This window comes from Abramis brama (assembly GCF_963993115.1).
Source record: "Abramis brama genome assembly, chromosome: 3".
NCBI classification, from domain to species: domain Eukaryota; kingdom Metazoa; phylum Chordata; class Actinopteri; order Cypriniformes; family Leuciscidae; genus Abramis; species Abramis brama.
This window is the reverse complement of record NC_139965.1, coordinates 50,511,038-50,536,609: the sequence shown is the minus strand read 5'-3', so window position 1 is coordinate 50,536,609 and position 25,572 is coordinate 50,511,038. Positions and strand designations below refer to the sequence as shown.

The window sequence follows — 25,572 nt, the reverse complement described above, 5'->3', positions numbered from 1 at the left end:
AATCCTTCAGGTCCTGCAAAGTCTTCACAATGGCAAGGCAAGGCAAGGCAAGGCAAGTTTATTTATATAGCACATTTCATACACAATGGTAATTCAAAGTGCTTTACATACTATTAAAAATAATCAGAAGAAATAAGAATATACAAAGCAGTTTAAAATAAAGAAACAAGAAAGAACTAAAAATAATTAAAACAGTTTAGAATAAAGAACAGTTTAAAATAAAGAAACGAGAAAGAACTAAAAATAATTAAAACAGTTTAGAATAAAGACTAAAATAAGACACAGTATAAACAGTCGGACAAACAGTGACACAGTGCTCATTCATTAAATGCAAAGTTAAACAGATGTGTTTTGAGTCTGGATTTGAATGTGACTAATGTAGGAGCACATCTGATCTCCTCTGGAAGCTGGTTCCAGCTGCGGCTGGCATAATAGCTAAAAGCAGACTCTCCTTGCTTAGAGTAAACTCTTGGAACTTCTAGCTGATGTGATCCTAATGATCTGAGTAATCTGTTGGGTTTGTATTCCGTGAGCATATCTGCAATGCATTTAGAAGAGCTGGACAAAATTGGACAAAATTAGGAGATGCTTCAATTATTGCGGCTATATTTGCACATTTGGCTTTTTCACCAAGAATGAAGCAAAGTTTTTCGGTTGGGCTACAAATGTTAAATTGGGGAAATATTGGATTAATTTTGGTCTCTGTGTCTCTCTAAAGTCTCTGTGATTTGATATTTTGGGCATTCTGTGAGGAAGTGCAGCTTAAGCCCTATTCGCACTGGATTAGTATTATTTGGGTGATAATCGTGTGATTTAGAAATTTAGTTTCCGTCACTCCCAGACAGCACTGGAAGCAGAGTCTGTCCTCACAGGAGAGCCAGGTCTGTCTGCGCCGGCCAGACTGTGCTTGCTGAGTCTGTACATCGTCTATGTTTTCCTGAGTTTCACATCAGTCACTGTGCTCAGGTAGTTTGCAACAGTGTACTCTCGACTTAGTGCCCTTGGTGTTTTAGGGTTTTATAATGCTATGTGCTGCAGGTGGGTTGTCTTTGTGTGTTTATCTGACTACTGCTATTAGTGGTCACTGATATTTTTTTGTTCTACAGCAAACCCAAAAATGCAACTGTACTCTGGAAATAAGCCACAGTGATCAGAGTGGGACAGTTGTAATGCTGTGTGCGATGGTTTGTATTTTGTATAATTAATTAGTCACTGAATAGAGCAGCCATTAAAAGATCATTCAGCCAATAGTACTGCTTTGACCTTCCTGAGTATTTTTACAAAATTGTTAGAATTTCTCTGCTTTGTGTAACAAACATTATTTCTTAAGTTTCTCTCACTTACCCTCATTCTCCAAAGAAAAAAACACTGCTTGTGGTACCAATTTACACCACTAGGCGGCCCAAACGCCAAACCTCTGATATGACTGTTTGCATTTCACACCCTGCATGAACCTCAACCCATAATCATAAAAACAATCTTACATCATGACACATGTCATTTCAATTACCAGTATAATCATATAGTATCAATAATCATAATAACTTGCATAAAGTGTTCTGTGCTGATTACAGATTTCATAAAAGATGTTAAGACCTTTTAAAAATAAAATGTGAATTCAAAATACAAAGTTCATTTTCAAGTCAGCAATTCAAACTGTTGATTCCTAAACCTCCAGTCACAGGTGCTCTGAAGACACACCCACACAGCAAACAAATGAGAGAGAATGAGTGAGAGAACAGGTTTTGTTCAGGTTTCAATCTCACGCACCCTTCACAAGCCAGGAGAGCACTGAAAGAAAATACAAGAAGATCCTTCATCATGCAGTGTAAGTCACAACCTCTGTTTATTCAACATACGGATAGTCTATTCTTGGTTTATCATTCTATTTTAAATGACATTTACTGTAAATTTTGATTAACATTAAGCAAATCAAAACAGTTAATGTATGATTCTGCTATTGTTTGTTGCTTACTTTGATGAAGCCAAATGCACTTGTTGTGTACTTCAAATCTTAAAAGCATTTTAAAAAACGACTTGCTGATAATAGGCTATAATTATAAAATAAAATGACACTTAAATTACACTTACATGACTATGTTTCTTAACACACTTAAGTACACTTTTTCAAAATATGCAATTCGTAATAAAAAACATTACAAATGAAAATTTGTAAATGAAATTAAAAATATATATAAATACATGACATGCAAGTTTGCAATAGAAATGACATAACATTTTTGTTTATTATAAATGCTTATAAAGACACGAAGACGTACTTAAGTCCTACTAAATTATATCAACAGTTTTAGTTTGTATATTTATTTGGACACAAGTAAAAGAGCAAACAGGAACAGACATTTGTTTGGATTTGAATGTTGCTGAAGTTGAAAACCCAGTTGTACAACATTCCTGGGATGACACTGACGTCTGCGCTTTGCTATTTGCACGTCCTTCACACGTCTGATAAGAATCTGTGACTGAGTTAGTGCTTATATAAGCCGTAAATCTGGTCTCTCACTTGTTGCTGTTAGTGACTGGCTGTTGAATCCATTGGTCTTGTAAATCTGTTGCAGTTTTGTGTATTATAAAGTGCTTGAAATAAGAGCTGAGTACCTTGTTTAATAATACTTTAGGGCTAAGCAGGGATGTAAACACATCGCTTTCCAATATTCCTTTCATTGGTAGAACAATATGGGGTTTTCAGTGGCTGGTTCCTAAAATGTTGCATTTCCCCTTCCATTAAAGACTATAACTCTCAAATGAACCTCAACTTTGTTTCATTGTTTCAGTCTTTATTAATACACAGCAATTGCAAAAATCTTCTCACCATTTGAAAGCTGAAATAATTTGCTCAAGGACACAATAGCAACCAAGGGCTTCAGCAACTCTTCGAATAATGGGCCACCTTAACCTGAAACTAAACCTGTGACCTTTGTGTTAACAGCTCACATGCTTAACGCCTACACTAACACTCCCAGTTTAATGCCAGGCCTTTTCTCTGATACTGTCGAAATTGCCTAGAGAGCTGTTTCTATTCACTTTATTCAATAGTCAGTATTATTATGTATATCTTTGTTTGTTTTTGTGAATGTTATAATAATTTACTGCTATTTTTTTTTTTTTTTAAATCTTGCATTTTGTTTGCTTTCATCAATATGGGTGTCCCCGAAAGTCCTTTGAATAGGAGGGGGGACCTGAAAGTCTTGGGTTCAATAGCGGTTTCCATCCACGTATTTTTATGAAAAAAAAGAAGAAAAAAGAGAGAGAGAGAGAAAAAAAACACTGGGTAGAAACTTTAAAATGCAAATAAAATGTGCACTTAATTGAGGCAGATATTTGTTTTATTTGGTAAGAAAACATGCACATAAACTATGATGGAAACACACTTACTGAATAAATTCCCAGATGCTCGAAAAAAAAACTCATCCCTTTGCCTCAACGGATCCTGTGATTGGACAATATCATTTCACATCATCTCAAATTATGTTTTAGTCTTTCTGAAATGCCTGATCAAAAGTCTGCCATTATACTTACCTACCAGAACCGCAATTTTTTTTTGCAGCAACTTTTAAATTATTTTATTACTGATAATTTAAGCCAGGTTGCCATGAAGTCTAGATTTTGTTCTCCTGAACCCTAGGACAGAAACAGTGCTTTATTTCCCATTTTTTATGCGATATTCAGATTTCCTGTTTCATTCACACCTTCAGATGGAAACATAGCTAATCGTTTAATAGAGATGTTGTAAAAGCAAATGGAAATTAGACTGAAATAATTTTGTTTACCTTGCATGATTATATATCAAAATCAAAGGTAATGTCTAAATTTGCATATGTATACAATGAACTGAAAGCATGTACTTTGATAGTGATCGGAAACATGCCCCCAAATAATATGTTAGTAATCAGATTAATGGCTCAGAAAGACCGAAAAGGCTTCATGTAAACACCTCAATTAATCCGACAGAGGTGTTTACATGTGATCCGAATGAAATGTTGATCTGATTGGAAGGGACGGTGCAGGCCTGACATAATCTGATCAACAGAAAAAAAATTAAGCATGTAACGCTTGAGTCAGACTATCTTCTCAATCGAATAACAAAATACCTAGATTAAATTCATTTTGTTTGCCTGCAAGTTTCAAAATCCTAGGTAATCCCAAATTTGCTAACAGCATGTATTTCCATAGTGTTGGGATTCATGGGAAAGTACTGAGTAGCGATACGTTTACATGCATCTAAATAATCCGTTAGTAATCAGAATTATGGCTCGATTGGACTGAAAAGCCTTCATGTAAACACTGATCTAAATGAGCTGGATCTGAATTAAATTTGAAAGGATTTGCAAGGGGTGGTGTAGATCTGAAATAATCTGATCAACAGGAAAATAATGAAGCATGTAAATGCTTCAATCTGACTATCTTTTCAATCGGATAAAAAAAAACCTTGCATACATGAGCAGTGCTGTAATGTGCATGTTTTCTTTTTAGACGTCATCAAAAACAACAATTATATTTGCAGCGACATTATAGTGTCACTTTCTCCGGTTCTGACTTGAGCAATGCGCAAGGTTTTGTTTGGAATATATGTAATGCACATGTAAACTAATATGAATCAGACTGCAATGTTTAGGGTTCACATAAACAGAACCTTCAGAATAAGAAATCGATTTATTCCAATCGAGGAAAATTAGTGCATGTAAACATGCCTACTGTATTAAGACATAATTGTGTCTTGATACCATGGCCTTCCATCGTCCTCTTTCCTCTTCCACTTTTTACTGCCACCCATCTAATTCCATCTCCTTCACCCTAACCTTTGCAGGCCCACAATCTCCGGGACGAATCCTGTCAGAGGAGCAGTTCTCCTGCTCCATCTGTCTGGAGGTCTTCGTCGAGCCCGTCTCAACTCCTTGTGGCCATACTTTCTGCAAGGCATGTCTGCAGGGCTTCTGGAATCACAGCAAGAAGTTTGTGTGCCCCATGTGCAAGAAAGTTTTTTCCAGAAAACCAGAGCTCAGCATCAACTGTGTGCTAGCTGAGATAGCCGAGCAGTTCCAGGGTCTATCCACACTGTCCTCCAACAGAAGTGACAAGGGCAACGTTGAGTTAACACATTCCCCAAGCTTACAGAAAGAAGACGACTGGGGAGACTTTGCTAAAGCGGGAGAGGTGCCCTGTGACGCCTGCATTGGCAGGAAGATGAAGGCCAAGAAGTCATGCCTGAATTGCCCTGGTTCATTTTGTGAAGCTCACCTGCGGCACCACAAGAAGGGAAAGGCGATGACCTCGCACAAGCTGGTGGAGCCCATTCACAACCTGGAGGACAAGATGTGCAAGGTACACAAACGTCTACTGGATGCCTACTGCCGAAACGAACACGTGTGCGTGTGTAAGGAGTGCGCAGAGACCTCACACAAAGCGCATGATGTTGTCTCCACCGAACGAGAGTGGAAGAAAAAAACGGTGAGTTAACACTAGTATTATGTTTTTAAAAAATGTATACGTTCTTTATGGAACTGACCATAACTGGATTCAGTACAATTCACCAAAAGTCAGATTACGAAAGAATCAGGTAAAACAGAAAACTCTTCCTGTTATGTTTTTTTTTTTTTTTTACAATCGCTAGGACACATTTCTCAATAATTTCTCAGTTATTTTTCTCAATATATATATATATTTTTTTATTATTATTATTATTATTATTATTATTATATATATATATATATATATATATATATATTTTTTTTTTTTTCATAAACCTTAGCTCAAACTGTAGAGAATAGAACTAGAAATACCAAGGAGGGAATGTGTGAACTGGAAAAAGAAAAAAAGAAATGTATGCATTTAATGCAATGTAAGTTGCTTTGGACAGAAGCATTTGCCAAATGCATGAATGTAAATATAAAACCCTCTTAGGGTAGTTGAGAAACAGCATAGCAAAATATATCAAATAAATGTAACTGTTCCTTAAATGTCAAATTAACCCTCAAATATTATAATTATGAATTATGTATGCACATTGCACAACAGTGCATGCTCATGACCCAAATGAGGAATAGTCAAGGTGAACATCATTGGTTGTTACCCAGTAGTTCAGGCATCTCAAAAATCAAAATGGGTCAAATCGACCGGCAGTATTATTACTGAGCTTGACAATTCTGGAAATGTGACTGGATCTTGTTGTTTGGTTCACAGAGTCAACTGGGAAAGAAAAGGTCCGAATTAAAACATCTGATTAAGGAGCGAGAAAAGAAACTCGAGGAGATCAAGCAGTCTATCAAAGTCCTGAAAGTAAGTCTATTTATACTTTGTGATGCTTCTTTTCTTGGAGCGATCTTTGATCGTATTTTATTTATTTTTTCAGTTCTATATGGAAGGCCATTTTGAATTTAGCTAAAAGGCCACTTTTTCAAAGTCTTCAAATTTCAGTCAGAAAATCTTGAAACCATTCTATTGAAAAGTAATTGGCAACGCTTTAGATTACAGCCCACAAAGTACTGCTTAATAAAAACGAACTTACAGTGTAACTTTCGATAATTATAGTGCACCTATAAAGTATGTACGTGTAAGTATAAGGGAACATTATGTAAAGGTTTGGGGATAAAAATTAACAAATTATTTATACTGTAAGTATTTTGGAACTAAGGGATACTCATTCTACTATTATAATAGGCAACAATCTTACATTTGGGAGCAATTTAGCAAGAACATACACTGTGTACCTTTTTGTAATAATAACATACCAAGGTTATACATAGGTACCTATCTGTGCATTTATACAGTCATTTTTTTTAAACTATTGTAAGTTTTGTTTAAATACTGGGCAAATACAGCGGGGGAAATAAGTATTGAACACGTCATCATTTTTCTCAGTAAATATATTTCCAAAGGTGCTATTGACATGACATTTTCACCAGATGTTGGTAACAACCCAAGTAAGCCATACATACAAAGTACAAAAATAAGTTCAGAAATTAGGTTATGTGTAATAATGTGTAATGACACAGGGAAAAAGTATTGAACACATGAAGAAAGGGAGGCGCAAAAAGGCATTGAAAGCCAAGACAACTGCTGAAAACTTACAGTAATTAAAAAGCAATCCAGCCCCCTGTCAGTGGAAATTAATAACAGCTGGTTCAGTCCCAAATGATGGCCTACAAAAAGATCTCATTGCCAAGGTGTCACACAAGACACATCTCATGTGTCTAAAGACCTTCGCAACCTAATTGTTGCAAAACATAATGATGGCATTGGTTATAGGCGCCATTCTAAGCTTCTGAATGGTCCAGTGAGCACTTTTGGGGTTAATACGGAAGTGGAAAGACAATAATTTCACCATAAATTTGCCTCGACCAGTGCTCCTCGCAAGATTTCTGATAGAGGAGTGAAAAGAATAATCAGAAGAGTATAATAATCACTACTGGAACTTCAAACGGGACGAGTTCTATGATCAGATGAAACAAAAAAAATAGCTTTTTTGTCAGCAAACCCTTAAAATGGGTTTGGTGCACACAGGGATAAAAAAGTAAGTATGTGTAAAATGAAATACTCTGCTGTACCTTTAATGTAAAGGTCCTGGACATCTTGTTCAGATACATGGCATCATGGATTCGATCAAATACCAACAGATAAAAAAATCAAAACCTGACAACCTCTGCTAGAAATCTTATAATGGGCCATGTTTGGATCTTCCAACAGGACAATGATCCAAAAACAAACATCAAAATCAAAACAAAAATGGGTCACTGAGCACAAAACCAAGCATATGCAATGGCCATCCCAGTCCCCAGACCTGAACCCCATAGAAAATGAGTGGGCTGATCTGAACAGAAGAAGCACCAACATGGATCTGGGAATCTGAAGTATCTGGAGAGATTCTGTATGGAGGAATGGTCTCTGATCTCTTGTCAGGTGTTCTCCAAACTCATCAGGCATTATAGGAGAAGACTCAGAGCAGTTATCTTGGGAAAAGAAGGTTGCAAAAAAGTATTGAATAAAAAGGGGGCAAATTAATTGTTCCCAACGTGTTTTGGAGAAAAGGATTTATTTCATAATGTGAAATAAATTATGAAATAATTTTCATAATTTATTTATGAAAATTAATAAATCCCCCCCCCCCCCCCCCCCAAACACTTTCAAGTATTTTACTTCAATGAAAGGTTAGATTTTTGCTAATTTTTTTAATAGAATATCAAAAGGATTAACGATGCAGATTTATTTTTTACAGCCATCTTTGATCATATTTACCAAGGGGGCAAATAATTCTGACCAGCACTGTACATTGGAACCTTTCGTGTTTGTGCCTCCATCTGCAGACCAATCTTTACACCTTAATCTCATTCCTCAGGGTACAGGCTGTGGCAAGTTAATGAGTTTAGCAGGGCTCAGTTTTTTTTTAGTTATGCTTAGCTCTACAGTTATGCTTAAAAATCCTTATCCAGTAACCTAACAACTGGAAAATTCCCAGTACAGACACATGCTGGTAACTGCCTCTACTTTAGCTTGTTTTGTTGAGAATATCTGTTTACCATTTGTTAAATCTGACAAAACCAGTAAGAGCACTGCCAACATTTGTACATGTTGTCACACCCCTCTTTAACTGAGACAACTTTCCAGCAAATGTTGAACAACACAAGCACTTCTAGATAAAATGAAACAAAACTCACGACTCCTCTCTGGTTTCTGTCCTGTATATACAGTATATTAGCGTGCCAGTGTTTTGCTTGTTCAATAACTGTAAATAGAGCACAGGGCCACCATGAGTCACATTTAAAAATACAAATGGGTCCAATTACATAGCGGTTGGAGAGAGAGAGAAAGAGACAATATCTGCAGGCAGAAATAACTCAGATTAGACTTATTAGAACCTTAATCATTACAGTAAATACTTTATACAGAGATAAAAATGTCTGAGCAGATAGTAGGTGATTGGTATTATATGATGGTGGTAGATGAGCGGAACTGGTGGTGAAACAACACAGTTCTTCAGTATAAGTTTAAGCGGTTCAACCGGTCTGTCCTGTTAAAACACACAGTGACATTTCTGCATGCTGCTGTTAACATGAAATCTCATGAGTTATACTGCACGTGTTTGTGTCAGGGCTCCTCTCTGGTCTCTGTCCTGAAAGTGTTCTGTGCATTTCCAAAAAAAAAAAAAAAAAAAAAAAAGGAAAAGTCTGCCCCATACTGGTCTCAAAATCAGTCACCGTCCTGTGTGTGTGTGTTTCTGAATGGATGACCCTGCAAATATCACCTGTAGCATGAGAGTTAGGGTTGAGTTTTGGTTCAAGAAAATCAAAGATGCATTGCTAGAAAATTTGGTAACACTATTTTAGCTTTCAATTCTCGCTATTAACTAGTTGCTTATTAACATACATATTACTTGGATCTTGGCTGTTTAGTAGTACTTATAAAGCACATATTAATGCCTTATTCTGCATGACCATATTCTACATCCCTTAATCCTACCCAGTACCTAAATTTAAGCCTACAAAAACGACCTTATTACTATTAATAAGCAATAAATTAGCAGTTTATTGAGGCAAAAGTCGTAGTTAATAGTGAATTTGTGTTCCCAATACTAAAGTGTTACCCAAAGTTTGATTATTTGAGGAATGGCCTATTATTCACACAAAAAGCAAAACAAATTTCCATCAGGCTACATGAAAAATAAATTCATGCCATACAAAAGATAGCATAAAACTTCAGCTTCTCTGCCATCCTAAAGCATATTCAAAATTTAAATAAAATAAAAAAGAAATACAAAATAAAAATTACAGATCATTTGTGGTTATTTGTATGGTTGAATTTGATCATTGAAGGTCAGCAGTGAAAACATTGGTAAATAAAGTGAGATTAATTCCATAAAGTGTATTTGAAGATTAAATGCCACCTACGTCAAAAAATTAGATAACGATATTGAGCTAATGCTCTCCGCACAGTGTACGTTCATCAAATACATTTGCTTCCATCCTGCTAGATCCTTGTCTCAGCCCATTCAGACATAACTGTTAATTGGCAGAAACTTCTAAATGCCAGTTCCCTTTGCCAGCAAAAGCCCCCAAGTTCACAAAACCAATCAGAAGACATGAATTGCATTATATGCTTTCAAGATGAATGACGGCATGAATATGAGCCAGCTTTCAATTGTTGAGCTGCAAGTTTTTATCCTGTTTAAAGAGACTTTTAACTAAACAAGATGGAGGAGTATGATGAAATGGATGAACCTGTGGTAGGTTCAGTCACTGTAAAAAGGAAACGTCATCAAACTCATAATTCTGCCCGTTCTAAGGCCAAAGAAAATCATTACAGTGGCAATGACAGGATTTCACGAGTAGCATGTAAACACAACAGTGTCCCATGTGCTGCGGTAACTCTGATAGAAACTGACATAACCTACAATAAAGAACAGCTCTATTCCACCGACGACAAGAGACTTAGAGGTTTTTATTTATTTTTTAATTTATTTTTTAAAGCAGACATGGACTTAGCTGGTTTTGCAGAAAAAGACAATCAAATTAGTTAAAAAAACAATTAATTGACTAACTGACATTTTTGAAAATAAGGCATTTCAATAACCGCCTAATAACCTTTTCATTGCAGTGAAATTACTAAACGTAAACATAGTAGCTTGATAAAAAAAAAAATAAAAAAAAAATGCTCATTTAAAAGAAAGATGTCAGATGGATTTTAAGGTTTTTGCATCTAAAGTTTTTAAATCCCTGAGCATATGAATATGGGAGCAGAATAACTGTCTAGAAAGGCTGTGACACATAGGCAATGGAAATTCCACCCCAAGGTATTGAAACAGATTTGGGAAAAAAAATTACGAAGCAGAGGTGTACCTCTTCGCTACACAGGTAGCAATGCAATGTCCCCTCTACTTCTCTCTTGACTCCTCCAGCCCCCCTGGGTCTGGACGCCATGGCTTATGCGTGGCCCAGACTGTGTCTTTATACATTTCCCCCAATCGCTCTCTGGAGTCCTTGCCAAGGTCCGTCAGCAAGGTCTTGCCTCTTGCTGATAGCACCTTGTTGGCCGACACTTGTTCTTGTACAGTGTTTCAATGTTTGTGTCAAACATATCTTGGGAGACTAATCCCTCTTCCCAGCACTGCCTGAAAAGCTTGTCCAAGTTGGGTATGAGCGCTGCTTTCCCGTACTGGATCACCTCTGCTGGGATGCAGTCTTGCCCAGTGTTTTACCATGGGCTTTGCTGAGTTCTTTCTTTGTTGGGCATGGATCCAGTTCTGCCATTACAGACAGATCAGAGAGCAATGACTGAGTCAGTAACTATGTTCACTTTAGTATACAGGTCCTGGTAGTGTTCGGCCCACCTTTCCATCTGTTTATCCCAGTCTTTGATGATATTTTTTTTAATAGTGAATTAGGGCTTCTCGTTTGGTAGCGATGACAGCCTCCAACTCTAGCAGGTGAGTTTCAAACCAGTCTTGGCTGTTTCTCTCCTTGTTACCCAGGAATGCTGTGGCTGTGTCACGGATGTTGTCCCGCAAAAATTGGCACCTTTCTTCAATGGTTGTAGAAGTGCTGTTTTTAAGGGCCGTTTCTTCTTTTATGCAGAAGCCTGTACGCAGCTGTGTATTCACTGCCCTAGTGATGTTAATGTGGGGGCAGCTCTCCAATTTGCACTGTTGGATCTTTTTGGGTCATAGCCGAACTTTGCTACACACTAATGAATGGTCAGTGTCGCAATCAGCACTGTGAAAGCTACGAGTAACAAGCATACTGTTGATGGCAGCCTGGTTATTACCAAACCAAGTTGGTGCCAGTGTCCAGACCTTGGATGCCGCCAAGAGACTTTATGCAGATGCCTAGTTTGGAAAAAAAGTGTTTGTGATGCACAATTTGTGATAGGAGCAGAGCTTTAAAGGAACACTCCACCGTTTTTTGAAATAGGGCTTATTCACATTCTTTCATACATTTAGATAGGTGGGTAAATGCATTTTTGTCTCAGTGCATGCATTGTTTTAGTTTGACAGGGCCGGCGCTAGTTTAGCTCAGTACAATGAATGGAATCCTTTGTTGCCAGCTAGCATGGCCTGAGTAAAAGTGATAAAAAATGTAAAAAAAACCCCACGTAATTACTTCTTGTGGCCTGCGTATTCACAACGAGTACAAATAGCAATGCAGATTAACACTAGGCGATTTCCTAGGCAGATATTGACTTGGGACTATATTAGGGGGAAGCACAGGCGAAGCACAGCTACTTAGGCGAAGCACTGCTACTTGGGCACAGAGATATCACGCAACACATGAAATCCCACGACTTCCGTCAACATACCGGTGTGCATTGCAACGAGTCAAAACACAGAAGAAGAAGAACAACACGTGTGACCTGCACCGAGTGTCTTTGCTTTTGGATTGTTGTTTTTTTGAGAAGTTACAGCTACAGTTACAGCAAACATGGTAGTTACCTGCGTAGCAAAAGGTTGTGAGAACAAGCAAAGGACATACACGAATGTAATGTTTCACAGAATTCCATCGAATGTGGAACTGAGAAATAAATGGCTAGCAGCTCTGGATATCTGTACTTCAACGCCTCTCTACAAAATCAAACAGTATCGTGTTTGCGAAGAGCATTTTGCACCGGAGGAAAAAGTTACTTTGAAAAAATGGAATATGGGCCCAGAAAGACAGTACTACGTCTGAAACATACGGCTGTCCCATCCCATCTATTTTCAAAGCACAGGCAGAACAAAGTGCACATGTAAGTTGTCTTTTATTACTCTTCCTTATGTTAATGCTGAGAAGCTGTATATAGACTATGGTTCAAATAACGTTAGCCTCCTCTAGTATAACCTCATGTTGAATTCAACCTGTTTAGCATGAACAACCAAACTAAAATAAAAATCGCAGTTATCGTTACCTGTAAAATGAAATGACTGAGGGCTAAGTTAGCTATTTCTCTCACCGAGTTAGCCTGGTTCTTTTGACTCAGGAGTTTTAGTATAACTACTATGAGGAGAAGGCTACAAGCAGTTTACTATACATGTGTCATGTTTTAAATAATCACTTACTCGGCGTGGGGCGTGGGGCGTCAGTTCACTTTATCACACCGGAAAAAAAAAATCGAGTACTGCCGGATGGATCAGCGCCGTGAAATCCTCGGTGTGACACAACTGCGGGCACGCTCATCTTGATCTGACGCGCTGAGCCTGGTCATCGATGGCAGTAACTTGTCCCACTCGCCACAGCACAGACACTATTTCAGTCGGCATAGATTGGCATATTCCCCCACATTCACACCACCAGTTCGTGTTGGCTCTCATCCTCACGTCCTCAGGCTGTTGAGCGATCGCAACCTCCTCCTGTCGTTCTATTTCCACTCATTTTCTGTAAACTCTTGTACATATAGGTATGGTTCTGGCTGACACAAAATCAGTCATGTTCATCGCCATTCATGTACTGTTGGGAAAATAGCCAGGCAGCTACTATTCACACCGTTATGTTGACGGAAGTCGTGGGATTTCATGTGTTGCGTGATATCTCTGCGCCCAAGTAGCAGTGCTTCGCCTAAGTAGCAGTGCTTCGCCTATGCTTCCCCATAATATAGTCCCAAGTCAATATCTGCCTAGGAAATCACCTAGTGTTAATCTGCATCGCTATTTGTACTCGTTGTGAATACGCAGGCCACAAGAAGTAATTACATGTTTTTTTTTTTTTTTGATCACTTTTACTCAGGACATGCTAGCTGGCAACAAAGGATTCCATTCATTGTGCTAAGCTAAGCTAGCGCCGACCCTGTCAAACTAAAATAATGCATGCACTGAGAAAAAATGCATTTACCCACCTATCTAAATGTATGAAAGAATGTGAATAAGCCCTATTTCAAAAAACGGTGGAGTGTTCCTTTAAGAGTCGTTGTCCATTGATGTTCATCCTGCCGACCGTAAAATGTTCAAAGCAGTCTGGCCAAGAGATGCGATCAGAATCGACTCTAACATTAAAGTCAATGAGCAAGATGATATTTTCAGACTCCTCTTCATCAACCTTGTCTTTTGTTTCCTGGGCTGAGCACAGTGTTGGGGTGTAGACACTTAGGATGTTCAACTTTCCAGAGGATGTTGAGAGGCAAGGTGAGAGGTGACATTCATAACCACCATTGGGAGGCATATGCAACAAACTGTTTCTAACTGCAAAGCATACATCGTATAACCAGGGCTCTCTGTGTGGTCTTGCCAGAAGAACGTGTAGATTTTCGCCCGCCACATGCCATCTTCAGCCAGTCTGGACTCTTAAAGTGCTGTTATATCAATGTCCAGCTTGCTTAGCTCGAGATCAATGATGGCTGCTTTCTTGGTGTCACTGATTTGTTGTGGGTCGTTTGTGTGGCCAGGACACATTGACCTGACATTCCATGTAGCCAGATACTTAGTAGTTGTTTTCTTATTTCTCTTTGTTTTGCCTGGTGTATGTTTAACCGCCTGCTTTTTTTTTAAATCCAAATCTAAGCTCCAAGTACCCAGTGGAGCAGGCAGACAGTGGTGGATCATCACACTACTGTCTAGGGGGCTGCATGGTTTAGGGTGGGCAGTAGCTGATCAGAGAACTATAATGACCTCTCCTACCGACGGAGGCAACCTGTAGTTGCTGCCTCCCATGTTGGTTTTATTGCTTTTCAACGGTACAGAAGTAACCTCTCCAGGGCAGAGACCTGGGCAACAATTTATGGAGATCTTGAGCTGCCTAGACATCAAGATCCCCCCTCTCGGCCGCACTGGTGTGATCCAAAGTTATGCAGTGCACTATATTTTACATAAGTTTGGCTGTAGGAGCTGCCGGTACGGCGATAGTAATTGCACCATACCGCCTTTTGGGGCTCTACTTCAGATTTTCTTTTTGGGTTCACTCCCGTAGAAAGGAAAGCCCGAACAGGATTTTGAACTTCATCTGTCCAGCTATTTAACCCATAGCTGGGGCTTGGTTGTTGAGTGGACAGCCTACACCGTTCCCCTCTGGGGGCCAAGCAGTTTCGAGATCCACTGTTATTTAGCCTGGAGCAGCAGGATGTCCGGTTTCTATGTAGAGGCACAACAGCAGTCTTGGTGATGGAGAGGCTTTGTACTGCCAGGGGGTGGCTTACATGCTTTTTTTATCACCCAGGCTAGACAGCGGCAACATTTATGGTGCCATTTACTGAACATCTTTTTCATTTGCTGTAGCTCTCTAATCTCACTCTCAGTCCCACATACTTTAATTTGACTTCAGCATCACTGAGGTCAATGCTCACGCAACACGTCTTCACCAGGAACATTTGATTGTGAATGAGAGTATGATTTCAGAATGGCTGTATGGTTGATTTGAGAGTAGTAACGTGTTAAAGATTAGCAAATAATTGGTAGATTATTCGAGAGTGGTAGCTTGTTAAAGTCAGTCAAATGCAATCCGAATTAATTGGCATCCTGTCTGCATTCAGGAGAACAGTCAGAAGGAGATCGAGGAGAGCTGGGCTGTTTACGCAGAGCTGCAGCGGCTGTTAGAGCAGTCGCAGGCTGAGCTGCTGGAGCACATCACGGCGCGGCAGAAACAAGTGGAGCAGCAGGCCAGAGATCTCGCCAGTGGCCTGGAGCATGAGCTCAGCACACTAAGGAAGAGGAGCAGCGAGCTGGACGCACTGGCTCAAACACAGGACAGGGTGCTCTTTCTACAGGTCAGTATACACTACCATTCAAAAGTCTTTGATTTGTTTTCTTCGAAATAAATTAATACTTTTTTTATTCAGTAAGAATGCATGAAATTGATTTAAAGTGAGAGTAAATGAATTTGTAATGTTACTAAATATTTATATTTCAAATAATTGCTGTTCTTTTGAACTTTCTATTCATCATATAATCCTTTTGAAAGCTTGTCAGTAAAAATAGCTGGTTTTACTGTATTTTTGATCAAATGAATATAGCTTTGGTTTTATTTAGCAAAGAGATTTGATTAAAAAAACATTACAAAATCTTCCTGACCCCAAATTTTTGAATGGTAGTGTTATGTAATATTATTAAAGGCACACTATGCAAGATTTGTACCTTAATATAACAGCTTCGAAATAATTTCGATGGCAAACTAACTCGTATTAGGGTGAATCATCCCGCCGCTGGCAAAACCAGCAATGCAAGTTTCAGAGGTGGCGCCCCGCTAAATGTCGCGAGAATCACAGCTTGCTTTACGGCACAACGTCACATACATCAACAACATATGAAGCAGCCTCTATGGAAGACACTAGCACGCATTTCAGATGTGAATCATGGCAGAGTCGACGAAGAAAACATAGAAAGCGCGGTCGGAAGAGTGGAGAGACGGCTCTGCTTGAGTGGTATTTACGACAGTAACGTTAAATACAAGTACTCCACAGCGACTTTTTGCTGTTTGAGAAAAACAGAAACTGCATAGTGTGCCTTTAATAGCATGAGGATAAGGTCCCTAGCATGACACAAACAAGTGTGTGCATTTGAGTTGTCTTCTCTAATATTTCACCTAATATTTCATCCCTCATAGTTCCTCCCATCTCTCCCTCCTCCACCGGAGCCATCTGATTGGTCAGTGGTGTCTGTGAACACAGATCTGTACCTCAACACCATCAGGAAGTCAGTCTGCTCTCTGGTTGACAAATTCCAACAAGAGGTCAAACAGCTTTATGGGAAAGGTGAAGAACCATGTCTAGTTCTTCCATGCACTGTACTATAGCCTAAACATTCATCAACTGCTAATTTACATGATCTTTGTAATCATGCAGTGTTTATTTCCCTTGCAGAGCTCAGGAAGCTGCAAAACTATGCAAGTAAGTGCTATTTATAAAAGCATTAGATTTTAAGTTTTTTTTTTTTCCAGTATTATTTTGACGAATATGCAGACGAGCCATATCTCCAAATCAGAATATCAAAGGTTTTTGTCCAGAAAGCAACTACCCAAAACACTCCAACAGCTGCAAAACAATGCATTAAAAACACTCAGAAATACTAAGCAAACCATAGACTGTAAAAAAAGATGGACGACGCATCTTCGCTCTCTTCCATTGGTGAGAACTGAAGCCGCCAGTGTCCCGATATGGCGCTGACATCTTGGAACTTGAGTCTGCACAGTAGCGATCTCGGGACCAGACCTACGCAGTAGTGAGCAGGAAGTAAAGCCGCGAAATCAATGCTCCGCCCTCACTCTCGCAGAATGCACTCTCCCTGAGTGCACTTTTTTAAAAATTGATTGCAATACGACAAGAGGCTTGTTAAAATAAAGTAAATACAATCTCCTCAGTCCTCCGAAGATCCCGAAAAAAATGTCCGTTGGTGCTTCAGTGACTACTTCGCTCGGAGAACCTGTCAAGCACAGCTGTCAATCATGACGTTACATCACGTAACTAACTAAAAACCAACTTATTTTTGAAACAGACACTTGAACTTACATCAGCATGATAAAAACGACAGCAAATGAAAGAAACCACCTTTGGAAAAAAGATATTTGAAGTGTAATTTAATTGTTTAGTTGGTCTCACGTCCCATTGAATAACACAGGGAGGCGGGGCTTATGACCTATACTAGGACCAGTCACCGGGGGGCGATTGAGATGTTTTGGCTTCACTTTTCAGGGCTTGTGCGGCATGCTTGAAGCAAACCCATTCCAGCACAATAGGAACTATTCATTAACAAGCAGAGCTCACATTTTCTTTACAAATAACAGACTTCACAGGTCATCATGATCAATATCGGTTCCCATTATACTCAGCTAACAAGACAAGTCATGCTCTCATATCTAGTTAATTCAGTTTTGTTTAAAGCAGTCAATGAAATCCATTGCAGTGTAAAATGAAGGGCAAGAACACCAGGGACGTGCATAGTCAAGTCCGAAGCAAGATGAGCAAGACACACGCAAATGACGCAACCCATAGCAACGAGTTATGGCAACGACACCTCAGACTGACAGATACGTAAAAATAAACGTGAATTTAGGCTACTTTAGTTTTGTACACATTTTCATGGTAATTATATTCAAATGCATTTTTTTTTTTTTTTTTTTTACCACAATATTATCATTGATATTTGTTTGAGAGGGGCACTTTTGATTAATTTTGAAAAAGGGCAGGGGCCAAAACACAGCGCAGGATAATGTTACAAGTACAACCAAATGGGTGTCGACGCCTGATAAGGCAGAACATTCTCCCAGACGTTCCAACAACATACTGGTTCTATCACCTGCAGATGTGTAATAATCTTCGGAAACATACTACCATTTCTCTGTTCACGCTCTAATTCTTCTGCCAGTGAATTTAATGCTCATATCATCTCTGCCGCCGCCATATTGATGTTTCCTTCAAACAACTCAAAATATGTAACATAGCCTGTTTACCTGTTGCCGAGCCCCGCCTTGATGCAGTGATTGACAGGGCGGGACAGGCACGTGATCGGCTCAGAATGCACTTTCAAATTGCACATTGAATTTTGCTACATTCATTGCGGAACACTTAATGGAAATGCAATCGCAAGTGTCTTAACTGTGAGTGTAAATGCAATTAAGAAAAATAACATTCAAATGATAATTTTGCTACAATTTTTGCTTGAACATGTTAAACATATCTAATATTTTTTGTAATACATTTTCATTTTAATTTTGCAACTTATAAAGCGTTAAAATATGTATTCAATTTACATATTAAAACTAGTGTATGGCAAATGTAAATTATATAATTGAATTTTCATTTAATTTTGCACCAAACGTTGCACAAATGTAATAGAAAATGTAAATTTAAATACAGAAATGCATTGTCATTTTACATATTGCATTGTCATTTTGCATATTAAATTTCAAATTGAATATTGCTACCCATATGCTTCCATACTGCAGCATAATTTTTAGAATACTTTTTTTCTTGATTTACCCTGGAAGAATGTAAGTGAAATGTGACAGTATGGGGCACAAAGTATTGTTACAAATATTTTAGCTAAAATAATGTTTTAATAATGTCTAAGGTAATACTTGTTCAAAACAATCACTTTAGCAAAGTTTGTACTATTTTCAGTTTATTTTGATAAATAAAAGTTACTTTTATTTTATATAAATAAAAGTTATTTTATTTTGATAAATAAAATTAAAAACAAAAATTTAAAATTAATTTAATTTATTCTTTTCATTAAAATGTGTTAATAAAAAATATATATTTTAAAAATACAGAAATACAATTATTTAAAAAAGTAGCTTAAAGATTCTGAAAGTATTGAAGGAGATCCCATAATAATTTAATATAGATTTACAGTAGTAACAATAAATTATATTTTATTATATGATATGATTCATTTTAAATATGATGGTTTAATTATAAATATGGTGATTATCTCTAAGATGGATCTGAATCTAACCATGTCATGTCAACAAATGGAAAAGTCAGCCAGCTATTTATTATCATGTTAATTATTGAGCCTTTAGCCCAAACAGCAGGGGCACCTTTTACCCCAGATACTTCTTCCGTTGTGGACATTTGATAATGTATTGGACTGTTTTAGTGCCTAGACAACTGAATAAAGTTAATTTGTACTTAATTGTAATTGAGATAGTAGTGAATTAGGAATCATGGAATACTGAGTGATTTTTTTATTATTACCCACCACCTCATATTAAAATTAATTAAATAGTAATAAAAGGGCACACACTATAGCTAAAGTTCAACTTGCTCAGTTAGCTTGGTTCTGGTTCTCAAAATATCCAATAGCTTGTTCTACATTGTTGCATCTTCATGGATGAGATAACATTCAGATAAATACTGTAGTCCAAAGATTATTCAACCTTCAATGCGTTTTATATAACCAATGAACTCTTCAACCAATTCTGAGTTTGTAAAAAAAAAAGTTTAACTTTCTATACTAGTTGTCACAATAAATAATTGCAACAGTTCTATCATACCGAAATTCGGGCCTAGTCCACACGGACACGGGTATTTTTATAACCGGAGTTTTTCCTCCTGCGTTTTAAAAAAAATCCCGTCCACACATGCTCGGTTTAAAAGAAATCTACATGAAAACGCAAAAAACACGCTATCACGCGCTGTCAAGAGCATGCCACACCAGCAGGCGGCGATCGTAAAGCCACGTTGGCCAATCAGAAGCCTGAATCAGAAGCAAAAACCCCGGTTTTACTGTCTACACGACAACACTGCAACCGGCGTTTCTGAAAATCCTCACCCTGGCAGGGGTTTTCAAAAATGTTCGGTTTCAGTGACCTGATACTGCGTTTCCGTGTGGACGAACGGCCGAACCGCGTAAAAAAGTCCCATGTGGACAAGGCCTCAAAAGGAAAACAAAAGTTCTCTTTTGAATCCCCATGTGCAAGAATGTGAACAAGGCGGAAGTCAACAGCACATAATGTAAAATGTTGTTTTTCATAATGTAATGTTGCCAGAATGTAAAATTTGTTATTTTATGGATTTAAAAATTATCCATTTTTGTTTGTCCTTTACAAATTAATGCAACATGAATGCATATCGTCTAGTACAAATGCACAGTGCTCACATTTATTTGGACATTAAAACATTACATATCAGTTTGTGCCTTATATTGTGATCTCACATAGCAGAATATTTTAATCCAGACACATGTGACGCATATATAACAAATACATGCATGCAGTTTTGACAGCTTTAATCGCCTTTTTGATTCTTACATGAGTTAATTGACGACATCTACGGCTACAGCACGCCACATTTGCGCGTGATGTGCGTACCGCAAGCACAGTACAACTGTCAGCCGTATGACAGAAAAGTTAGTTTTGCTGACATTTGGCCTGACAACATCTCATCTTACCGAAGATAGCCAACTGAATAAGGACAACGCCCTTTTCTCAGCATCTGACAGAAGTGTCACAAGCTTTCACACACATCTTCTAAAATAAAAATAGCCAGTAAATAAAAATAGCATCAGAAAAAAATAGAATTATGTTTGTTGTTGACTGCACACTATTCGACTTACTCAAAACAGTCTTGCAACCCACCAGTTGAGAAAGATTGACTCTATATTTACTATGTGCATATCACTGTCTGATGTTCTGCTGAAGCTCATTCGGCACTTGCTCATTTCCGCACTCGTCTGACTTGCGCCTGACATTCTCTGGCCTGGCGCTGAGGTGAAGTTGGAGTGTGCGTCTGAAAAGTCTCATGTTTTTTGTGGTCTTAAAGAGACGGTTTTAAAAAACGCAATTTTTTGTCAATAAAAAAAACAGCAGTTGTGAGAGGGGTGGCCAAAGGGGTGGCCAAGCTTAGACCAAGGGTGGCCACGGCCACCCCTGGCCACCCCCTAGCTCCGCCAGTGGTTGTGGAAAAATTCTTGCTTTAATTACCTTGAACAAAAGTGAAAATCATTAAAAAGTCCTGTTCAAAATATATTCAATAATTTTAGTGATTCTCATTTGGTACTTAAATCTACAACGTTTTAAAAAAACATCAAATATTAGATCAAAATAGCACAGAATCAACTTTCCACGTGCATATTGAAAAGTGGATGTTTTGGAAAGTGTTTGTGCCATCTAGTGGTTTAGAGGAAAATAAAATCAAAGGCGCCTTTTATCACGGTGTGCCTTTATCCCCATTGTACTCTATAATCGTTCGCAAGTAACGCTTCTTCAAGCAATGGAAGAGGCCTGTGGAGAGGTTGAGCCACAAGTATGACAAGGATGGATCTTTGGACACGTAAAAATATAGGCTTTGCTGTGATGTTGATGAAATAATCCGGCTAGATGTAAATAAGAGGCAAGAGAAATAAAGATTCAATGATTTTATTATTTTTCTGGGCAAAAACTAATTAACCCTTAAATGCATGAAAGTGTTGCCATTCATTGTTACATATTCGGGTCTTTAGCGACCCGGATCTACAGTATATCTAGCACGGATGGATCTCTACCTGTCGTGATATTATAAAAGTCTCCTGGTATTTGAGTAACAATTACAGAAGATTAAAATAAAGGAAAAATGTTTTACGTTTTGGAGCTTGGAAGGGTTCAGTTTTAACAGTTGTTTTATACCATCATCACTGTCCTCGTCAGAGCTCTTTTCCCAGTACATTTAGCATCTGGCTCAAATTCGCGATCTCAAACATATTCTCAAAACTATAATTTTCAACATCTTCAAAAGCAATATTTTGATCAGCTTCTTCACCAGATCCACCATACAAGTGACAGTGATACTAATATTTGATTGTGTTTAGTACTCGCTCTGCAGTAATTCACTGATCCATTTCAAGTTTTCCTGTTCTTTTGTTTGCTTCCTGTGGTAAGTATGAGTGAAACGTCACTTCATCATTGTGTATCAGACATTGCCACCTTGTGGAATAAAGGTGAAATGCAATTATTCAATCATCTAAGATTCAATTATATGCAATTATTAATAATTATTAATTTTTTGTTGTGCAGAAAAAAATATATACTTACATTGTTACACACACACACAAAAAAAAGAGAAAAAAAATGTATATATATATATATATATATATATATATATATATATATATATAATTATATAATTATATAATTTTAAAAAATGAATGAGGAGGAGGGTAGTGAATGATGTCCAGGGTCACTAAAAACCCGAGGTATGCATCGAAGGGTTAAAGAACTTTGAAGAACATGAGAGTTGAAAAATATGTTTTTCCATTCATGTATTTGTGGATCTATAGCTGAATCAAATCAACTGAAACACTTCTGTGTGTCTATTTTTGTGTTCAACACACATGATTTTGGTTTTCTCTGTAGGTGAGGTGATCTTGGATCCTGCCACAGCTCAGCGTGATCTTTGTCTTTCCGAGGACGGAAGGCAGGTGCACTATGAAGAGCAGCGCAAGAGCTCCACGCATTCCGACACGCCGCGACGCTTCAGCCCAGCACTGTTTGTCCTGGCACGCGAGGGTCTTTCCACCGGAAGACACTACTGGGAGGTAGACATGGGACATAAGACAGCCTGGACCGTAGGAGTAGCCCGGGGCTCGGCACGACGCAAAGGAGAGATCCGTCTCAGTCCAGAGGGCGGCTTCTGGTGTTTATGGCTGAAAAACGGAGAAGTGAAAGCCCTTGCTGGGCACAGAGTTCCACTCCATATCACCACTCTGCCTCAGAAGTTGGGCATCTTTCTGGACTATGAAGCTGGCCAGGTGTCCTTCTATGACGTGAAGATGCGCTCTCATCTCTACACGTTTAGTGATGCTTTCACTGAGAGTGTCTACCCTATCTTCAGCCCTTGCATCAACCAGGACGGAAAGAACCCAGAAGCACTGGTCATCACCGCCATCAAACACAGCTGAGACAGCATACTCACTTCAGGGCCTTTATCATGGGTTTCAGGGTTGGACAGAATACATTGCTGATTTTCACAAGAATGAAGACTTTCCTGGACAAATACAAATTTTTTTTAATTTTTTTTATAAGAGATCACTTTGTAAATTTAGGCAGAGGAGTGTGATCTTAGAACACATGCATTTTGTGTAAAAAGACTACGTTATTTTCAAAGATGTATAAAAACAAAAAGTTACAAAAAACAAATATACTACTAAATATACTTCAAAACGTTCAGGTCAGTAAACAAGAAATTAAGTCTTATTCCTCAAGGACACATTCAATTAAACCAAAAGATAAAGTAAATACTTTATGTTACAAAATATTTATATTTCAAATAAATGCTGTTATTTTGAACGTTCTATTCATCAGTGAATTCTGAAAAAAACTGTTTCCACAAAAATTTGAAGTTTCAACATTGATAATAAGAAATGTTTCTTGAGCAACAATTCAGCATATTAGAATGGTTTCTGATGAATCATGTGACACTGAAGACTGGAGTAATGATTTTGACTTTGACATCACAGGAATAAATTACACTTTAAAATATATATTAAGATAAAAAAAATGGTTTAAATGTAATATTATTTCACAATATTAAAGTTGTTACTGTATTTTTCATCAAATCAATGCAGCTTGGTGAGCATTACAAACTTCAAAACATAAAAAACATTAAAACAAATTTTTTAAAAATCTTACTTACCCCAAACTGTTCTTAGGTTCATGTTTGGTTCCATGGCTATGTGACCATTCCACTTTTGAATAGTTATTAATTGTAATAACTTGCTACAATCCAGATTGTATCCCAAATGTGTATACATCTAGATTTGTTTTACTTTAAAATGGATGGATAATATTACAATTTAGATAAGCTAAATGGAGAATATATCAACTTTATAGATCAGATCACTTGTATTTTCCAGTGTTAATCTTTATAACGGGGTGTCATAATGTTTGGATACAAGTTTTCTATGAACTTTTGAATAAAATTAATTAATAACATTAATTTGTCATGTCATTAACTAATAGATAGTAGTTATACATTCACTATGTGAATCAGAGTGATGTAGAAGTATTCACTATGAAGCTTACACTGGTGATGTACCTACCTAAGAAAACTGATTTTTTGTTTTGTTTTAAAGCTTGTTGTTTTGCAGAGCATCACAGTTATAGATGAAAAGAGTAAGGCCTGTAGTGAGGGAGTACGTGTTATTTAACCCATAAGAGCCCGGACCAATTTCTCCTTATAGGAAAATTATGGGGCATATAAAACGGACAATATAGACCACTTATAACATGTTTCTGCAGTTGTTTTTGAAATACAACCCCTCATTGTGAAAGATCTGTAATGTTACATATATGTGACATTGGGTTTTTATTATACATTTTAAATGTTACATATGTCACATTGGGCGTTTATTTCTCAGTTGAAAAAAAATATATATATTTTTTTTTTCAGTTTTTCTGCTTAATAACAGTTTTTTTCTATTTATTTTCTTTCCCACAACATATATAAAAATTATTACTTTTCTGGGAAGATAGCCGGGGTGATAGCCAGGCATTGTTTGCGAAACATATAAAGCCATGGAAGGATCTTCCAACACTTATCCCCTGCTTGCCGATTTGACGAATCATTGTTGTCAGTGAAAGGTAGACTTGGTAGCAGGGTCTGAAAACGGTTGCTTGACATGTTGTCAGCCACTATGGGACACCTTGTGTCATTTTCCCAGTATGCACGATTTCCTGACATTTGGTGCAGACCCATGCGCAGATGGATACCAATCAGTATTTCCATTTCTTTAACAGTGGTGTTAGTAAACAAGCTCCATCGCACACCTGCAGGTAATAGGTGCGTAGGATAATAAGACCAGGTGGATCGTTTCAATAGACAAGCAATTCCCGCACACTATCGTAACTTGCAAAGAAGTAATATTTATTCACACAACGTTTCGGTCACACGACCTTCATCAGGAGTCTCCTGATGAAGGTCGTGTGACCGAAACGTTGTGTGAATAAATATTACTTCTTTGCAAGTTACGATAGTGTGCGGGAATTGCTTGTCTATTTTAACAGTGGTGTTAACATTCTCCTGAGTTCCAGATTTTTGCACACTGTACAAATTAGTTTGTTCCTCTAGTCTAGGAGCTCAAGCATTTCTGGTGTTATGAACTTTCTGAAATACACCAGGGGCGTTAGAAGATTTTCTGATACTCGGTCCTTTGAATGTGCAATTTCAAAATGTTTCTTTCTCCAAGATTTTAAC

At 37.8% G+C, this 25,572-nt stretch overlaps 1 protein-coding gene across 1 annotated transcript; it reads left to right on the top strand.

Moving 5' to 3' along the window:
• Positions 1-1,747: 1,747 nt before the first annotated feature.
• btr12 (bloodthirsty-related gene family, member 12) lies at positions 1,748-24,304 on the top strand. The gene is made up of 7 exons (XM_084109768.1): positions 1,748-1,828; positions 4,826-5,466; positions 6,199-6,294; positions 15,439-15,672; positions 16,509-16,656; positions 16,765-16,791; positions 22,734-24,304. Exons 1-7 carry the CDS (start codon positions 1,822-1,824, stop codon positions 23,276-23,278), a joined length of 1,698 nt encoding a protein of 565 aa, XP_083965894.1. The 5' UTR covers positions 1,748-1,821; the 3' UTR covers positions 23,279-24,304.
• Positions 24,305-25,572: the final 1,268 nt, after the last annotated feature.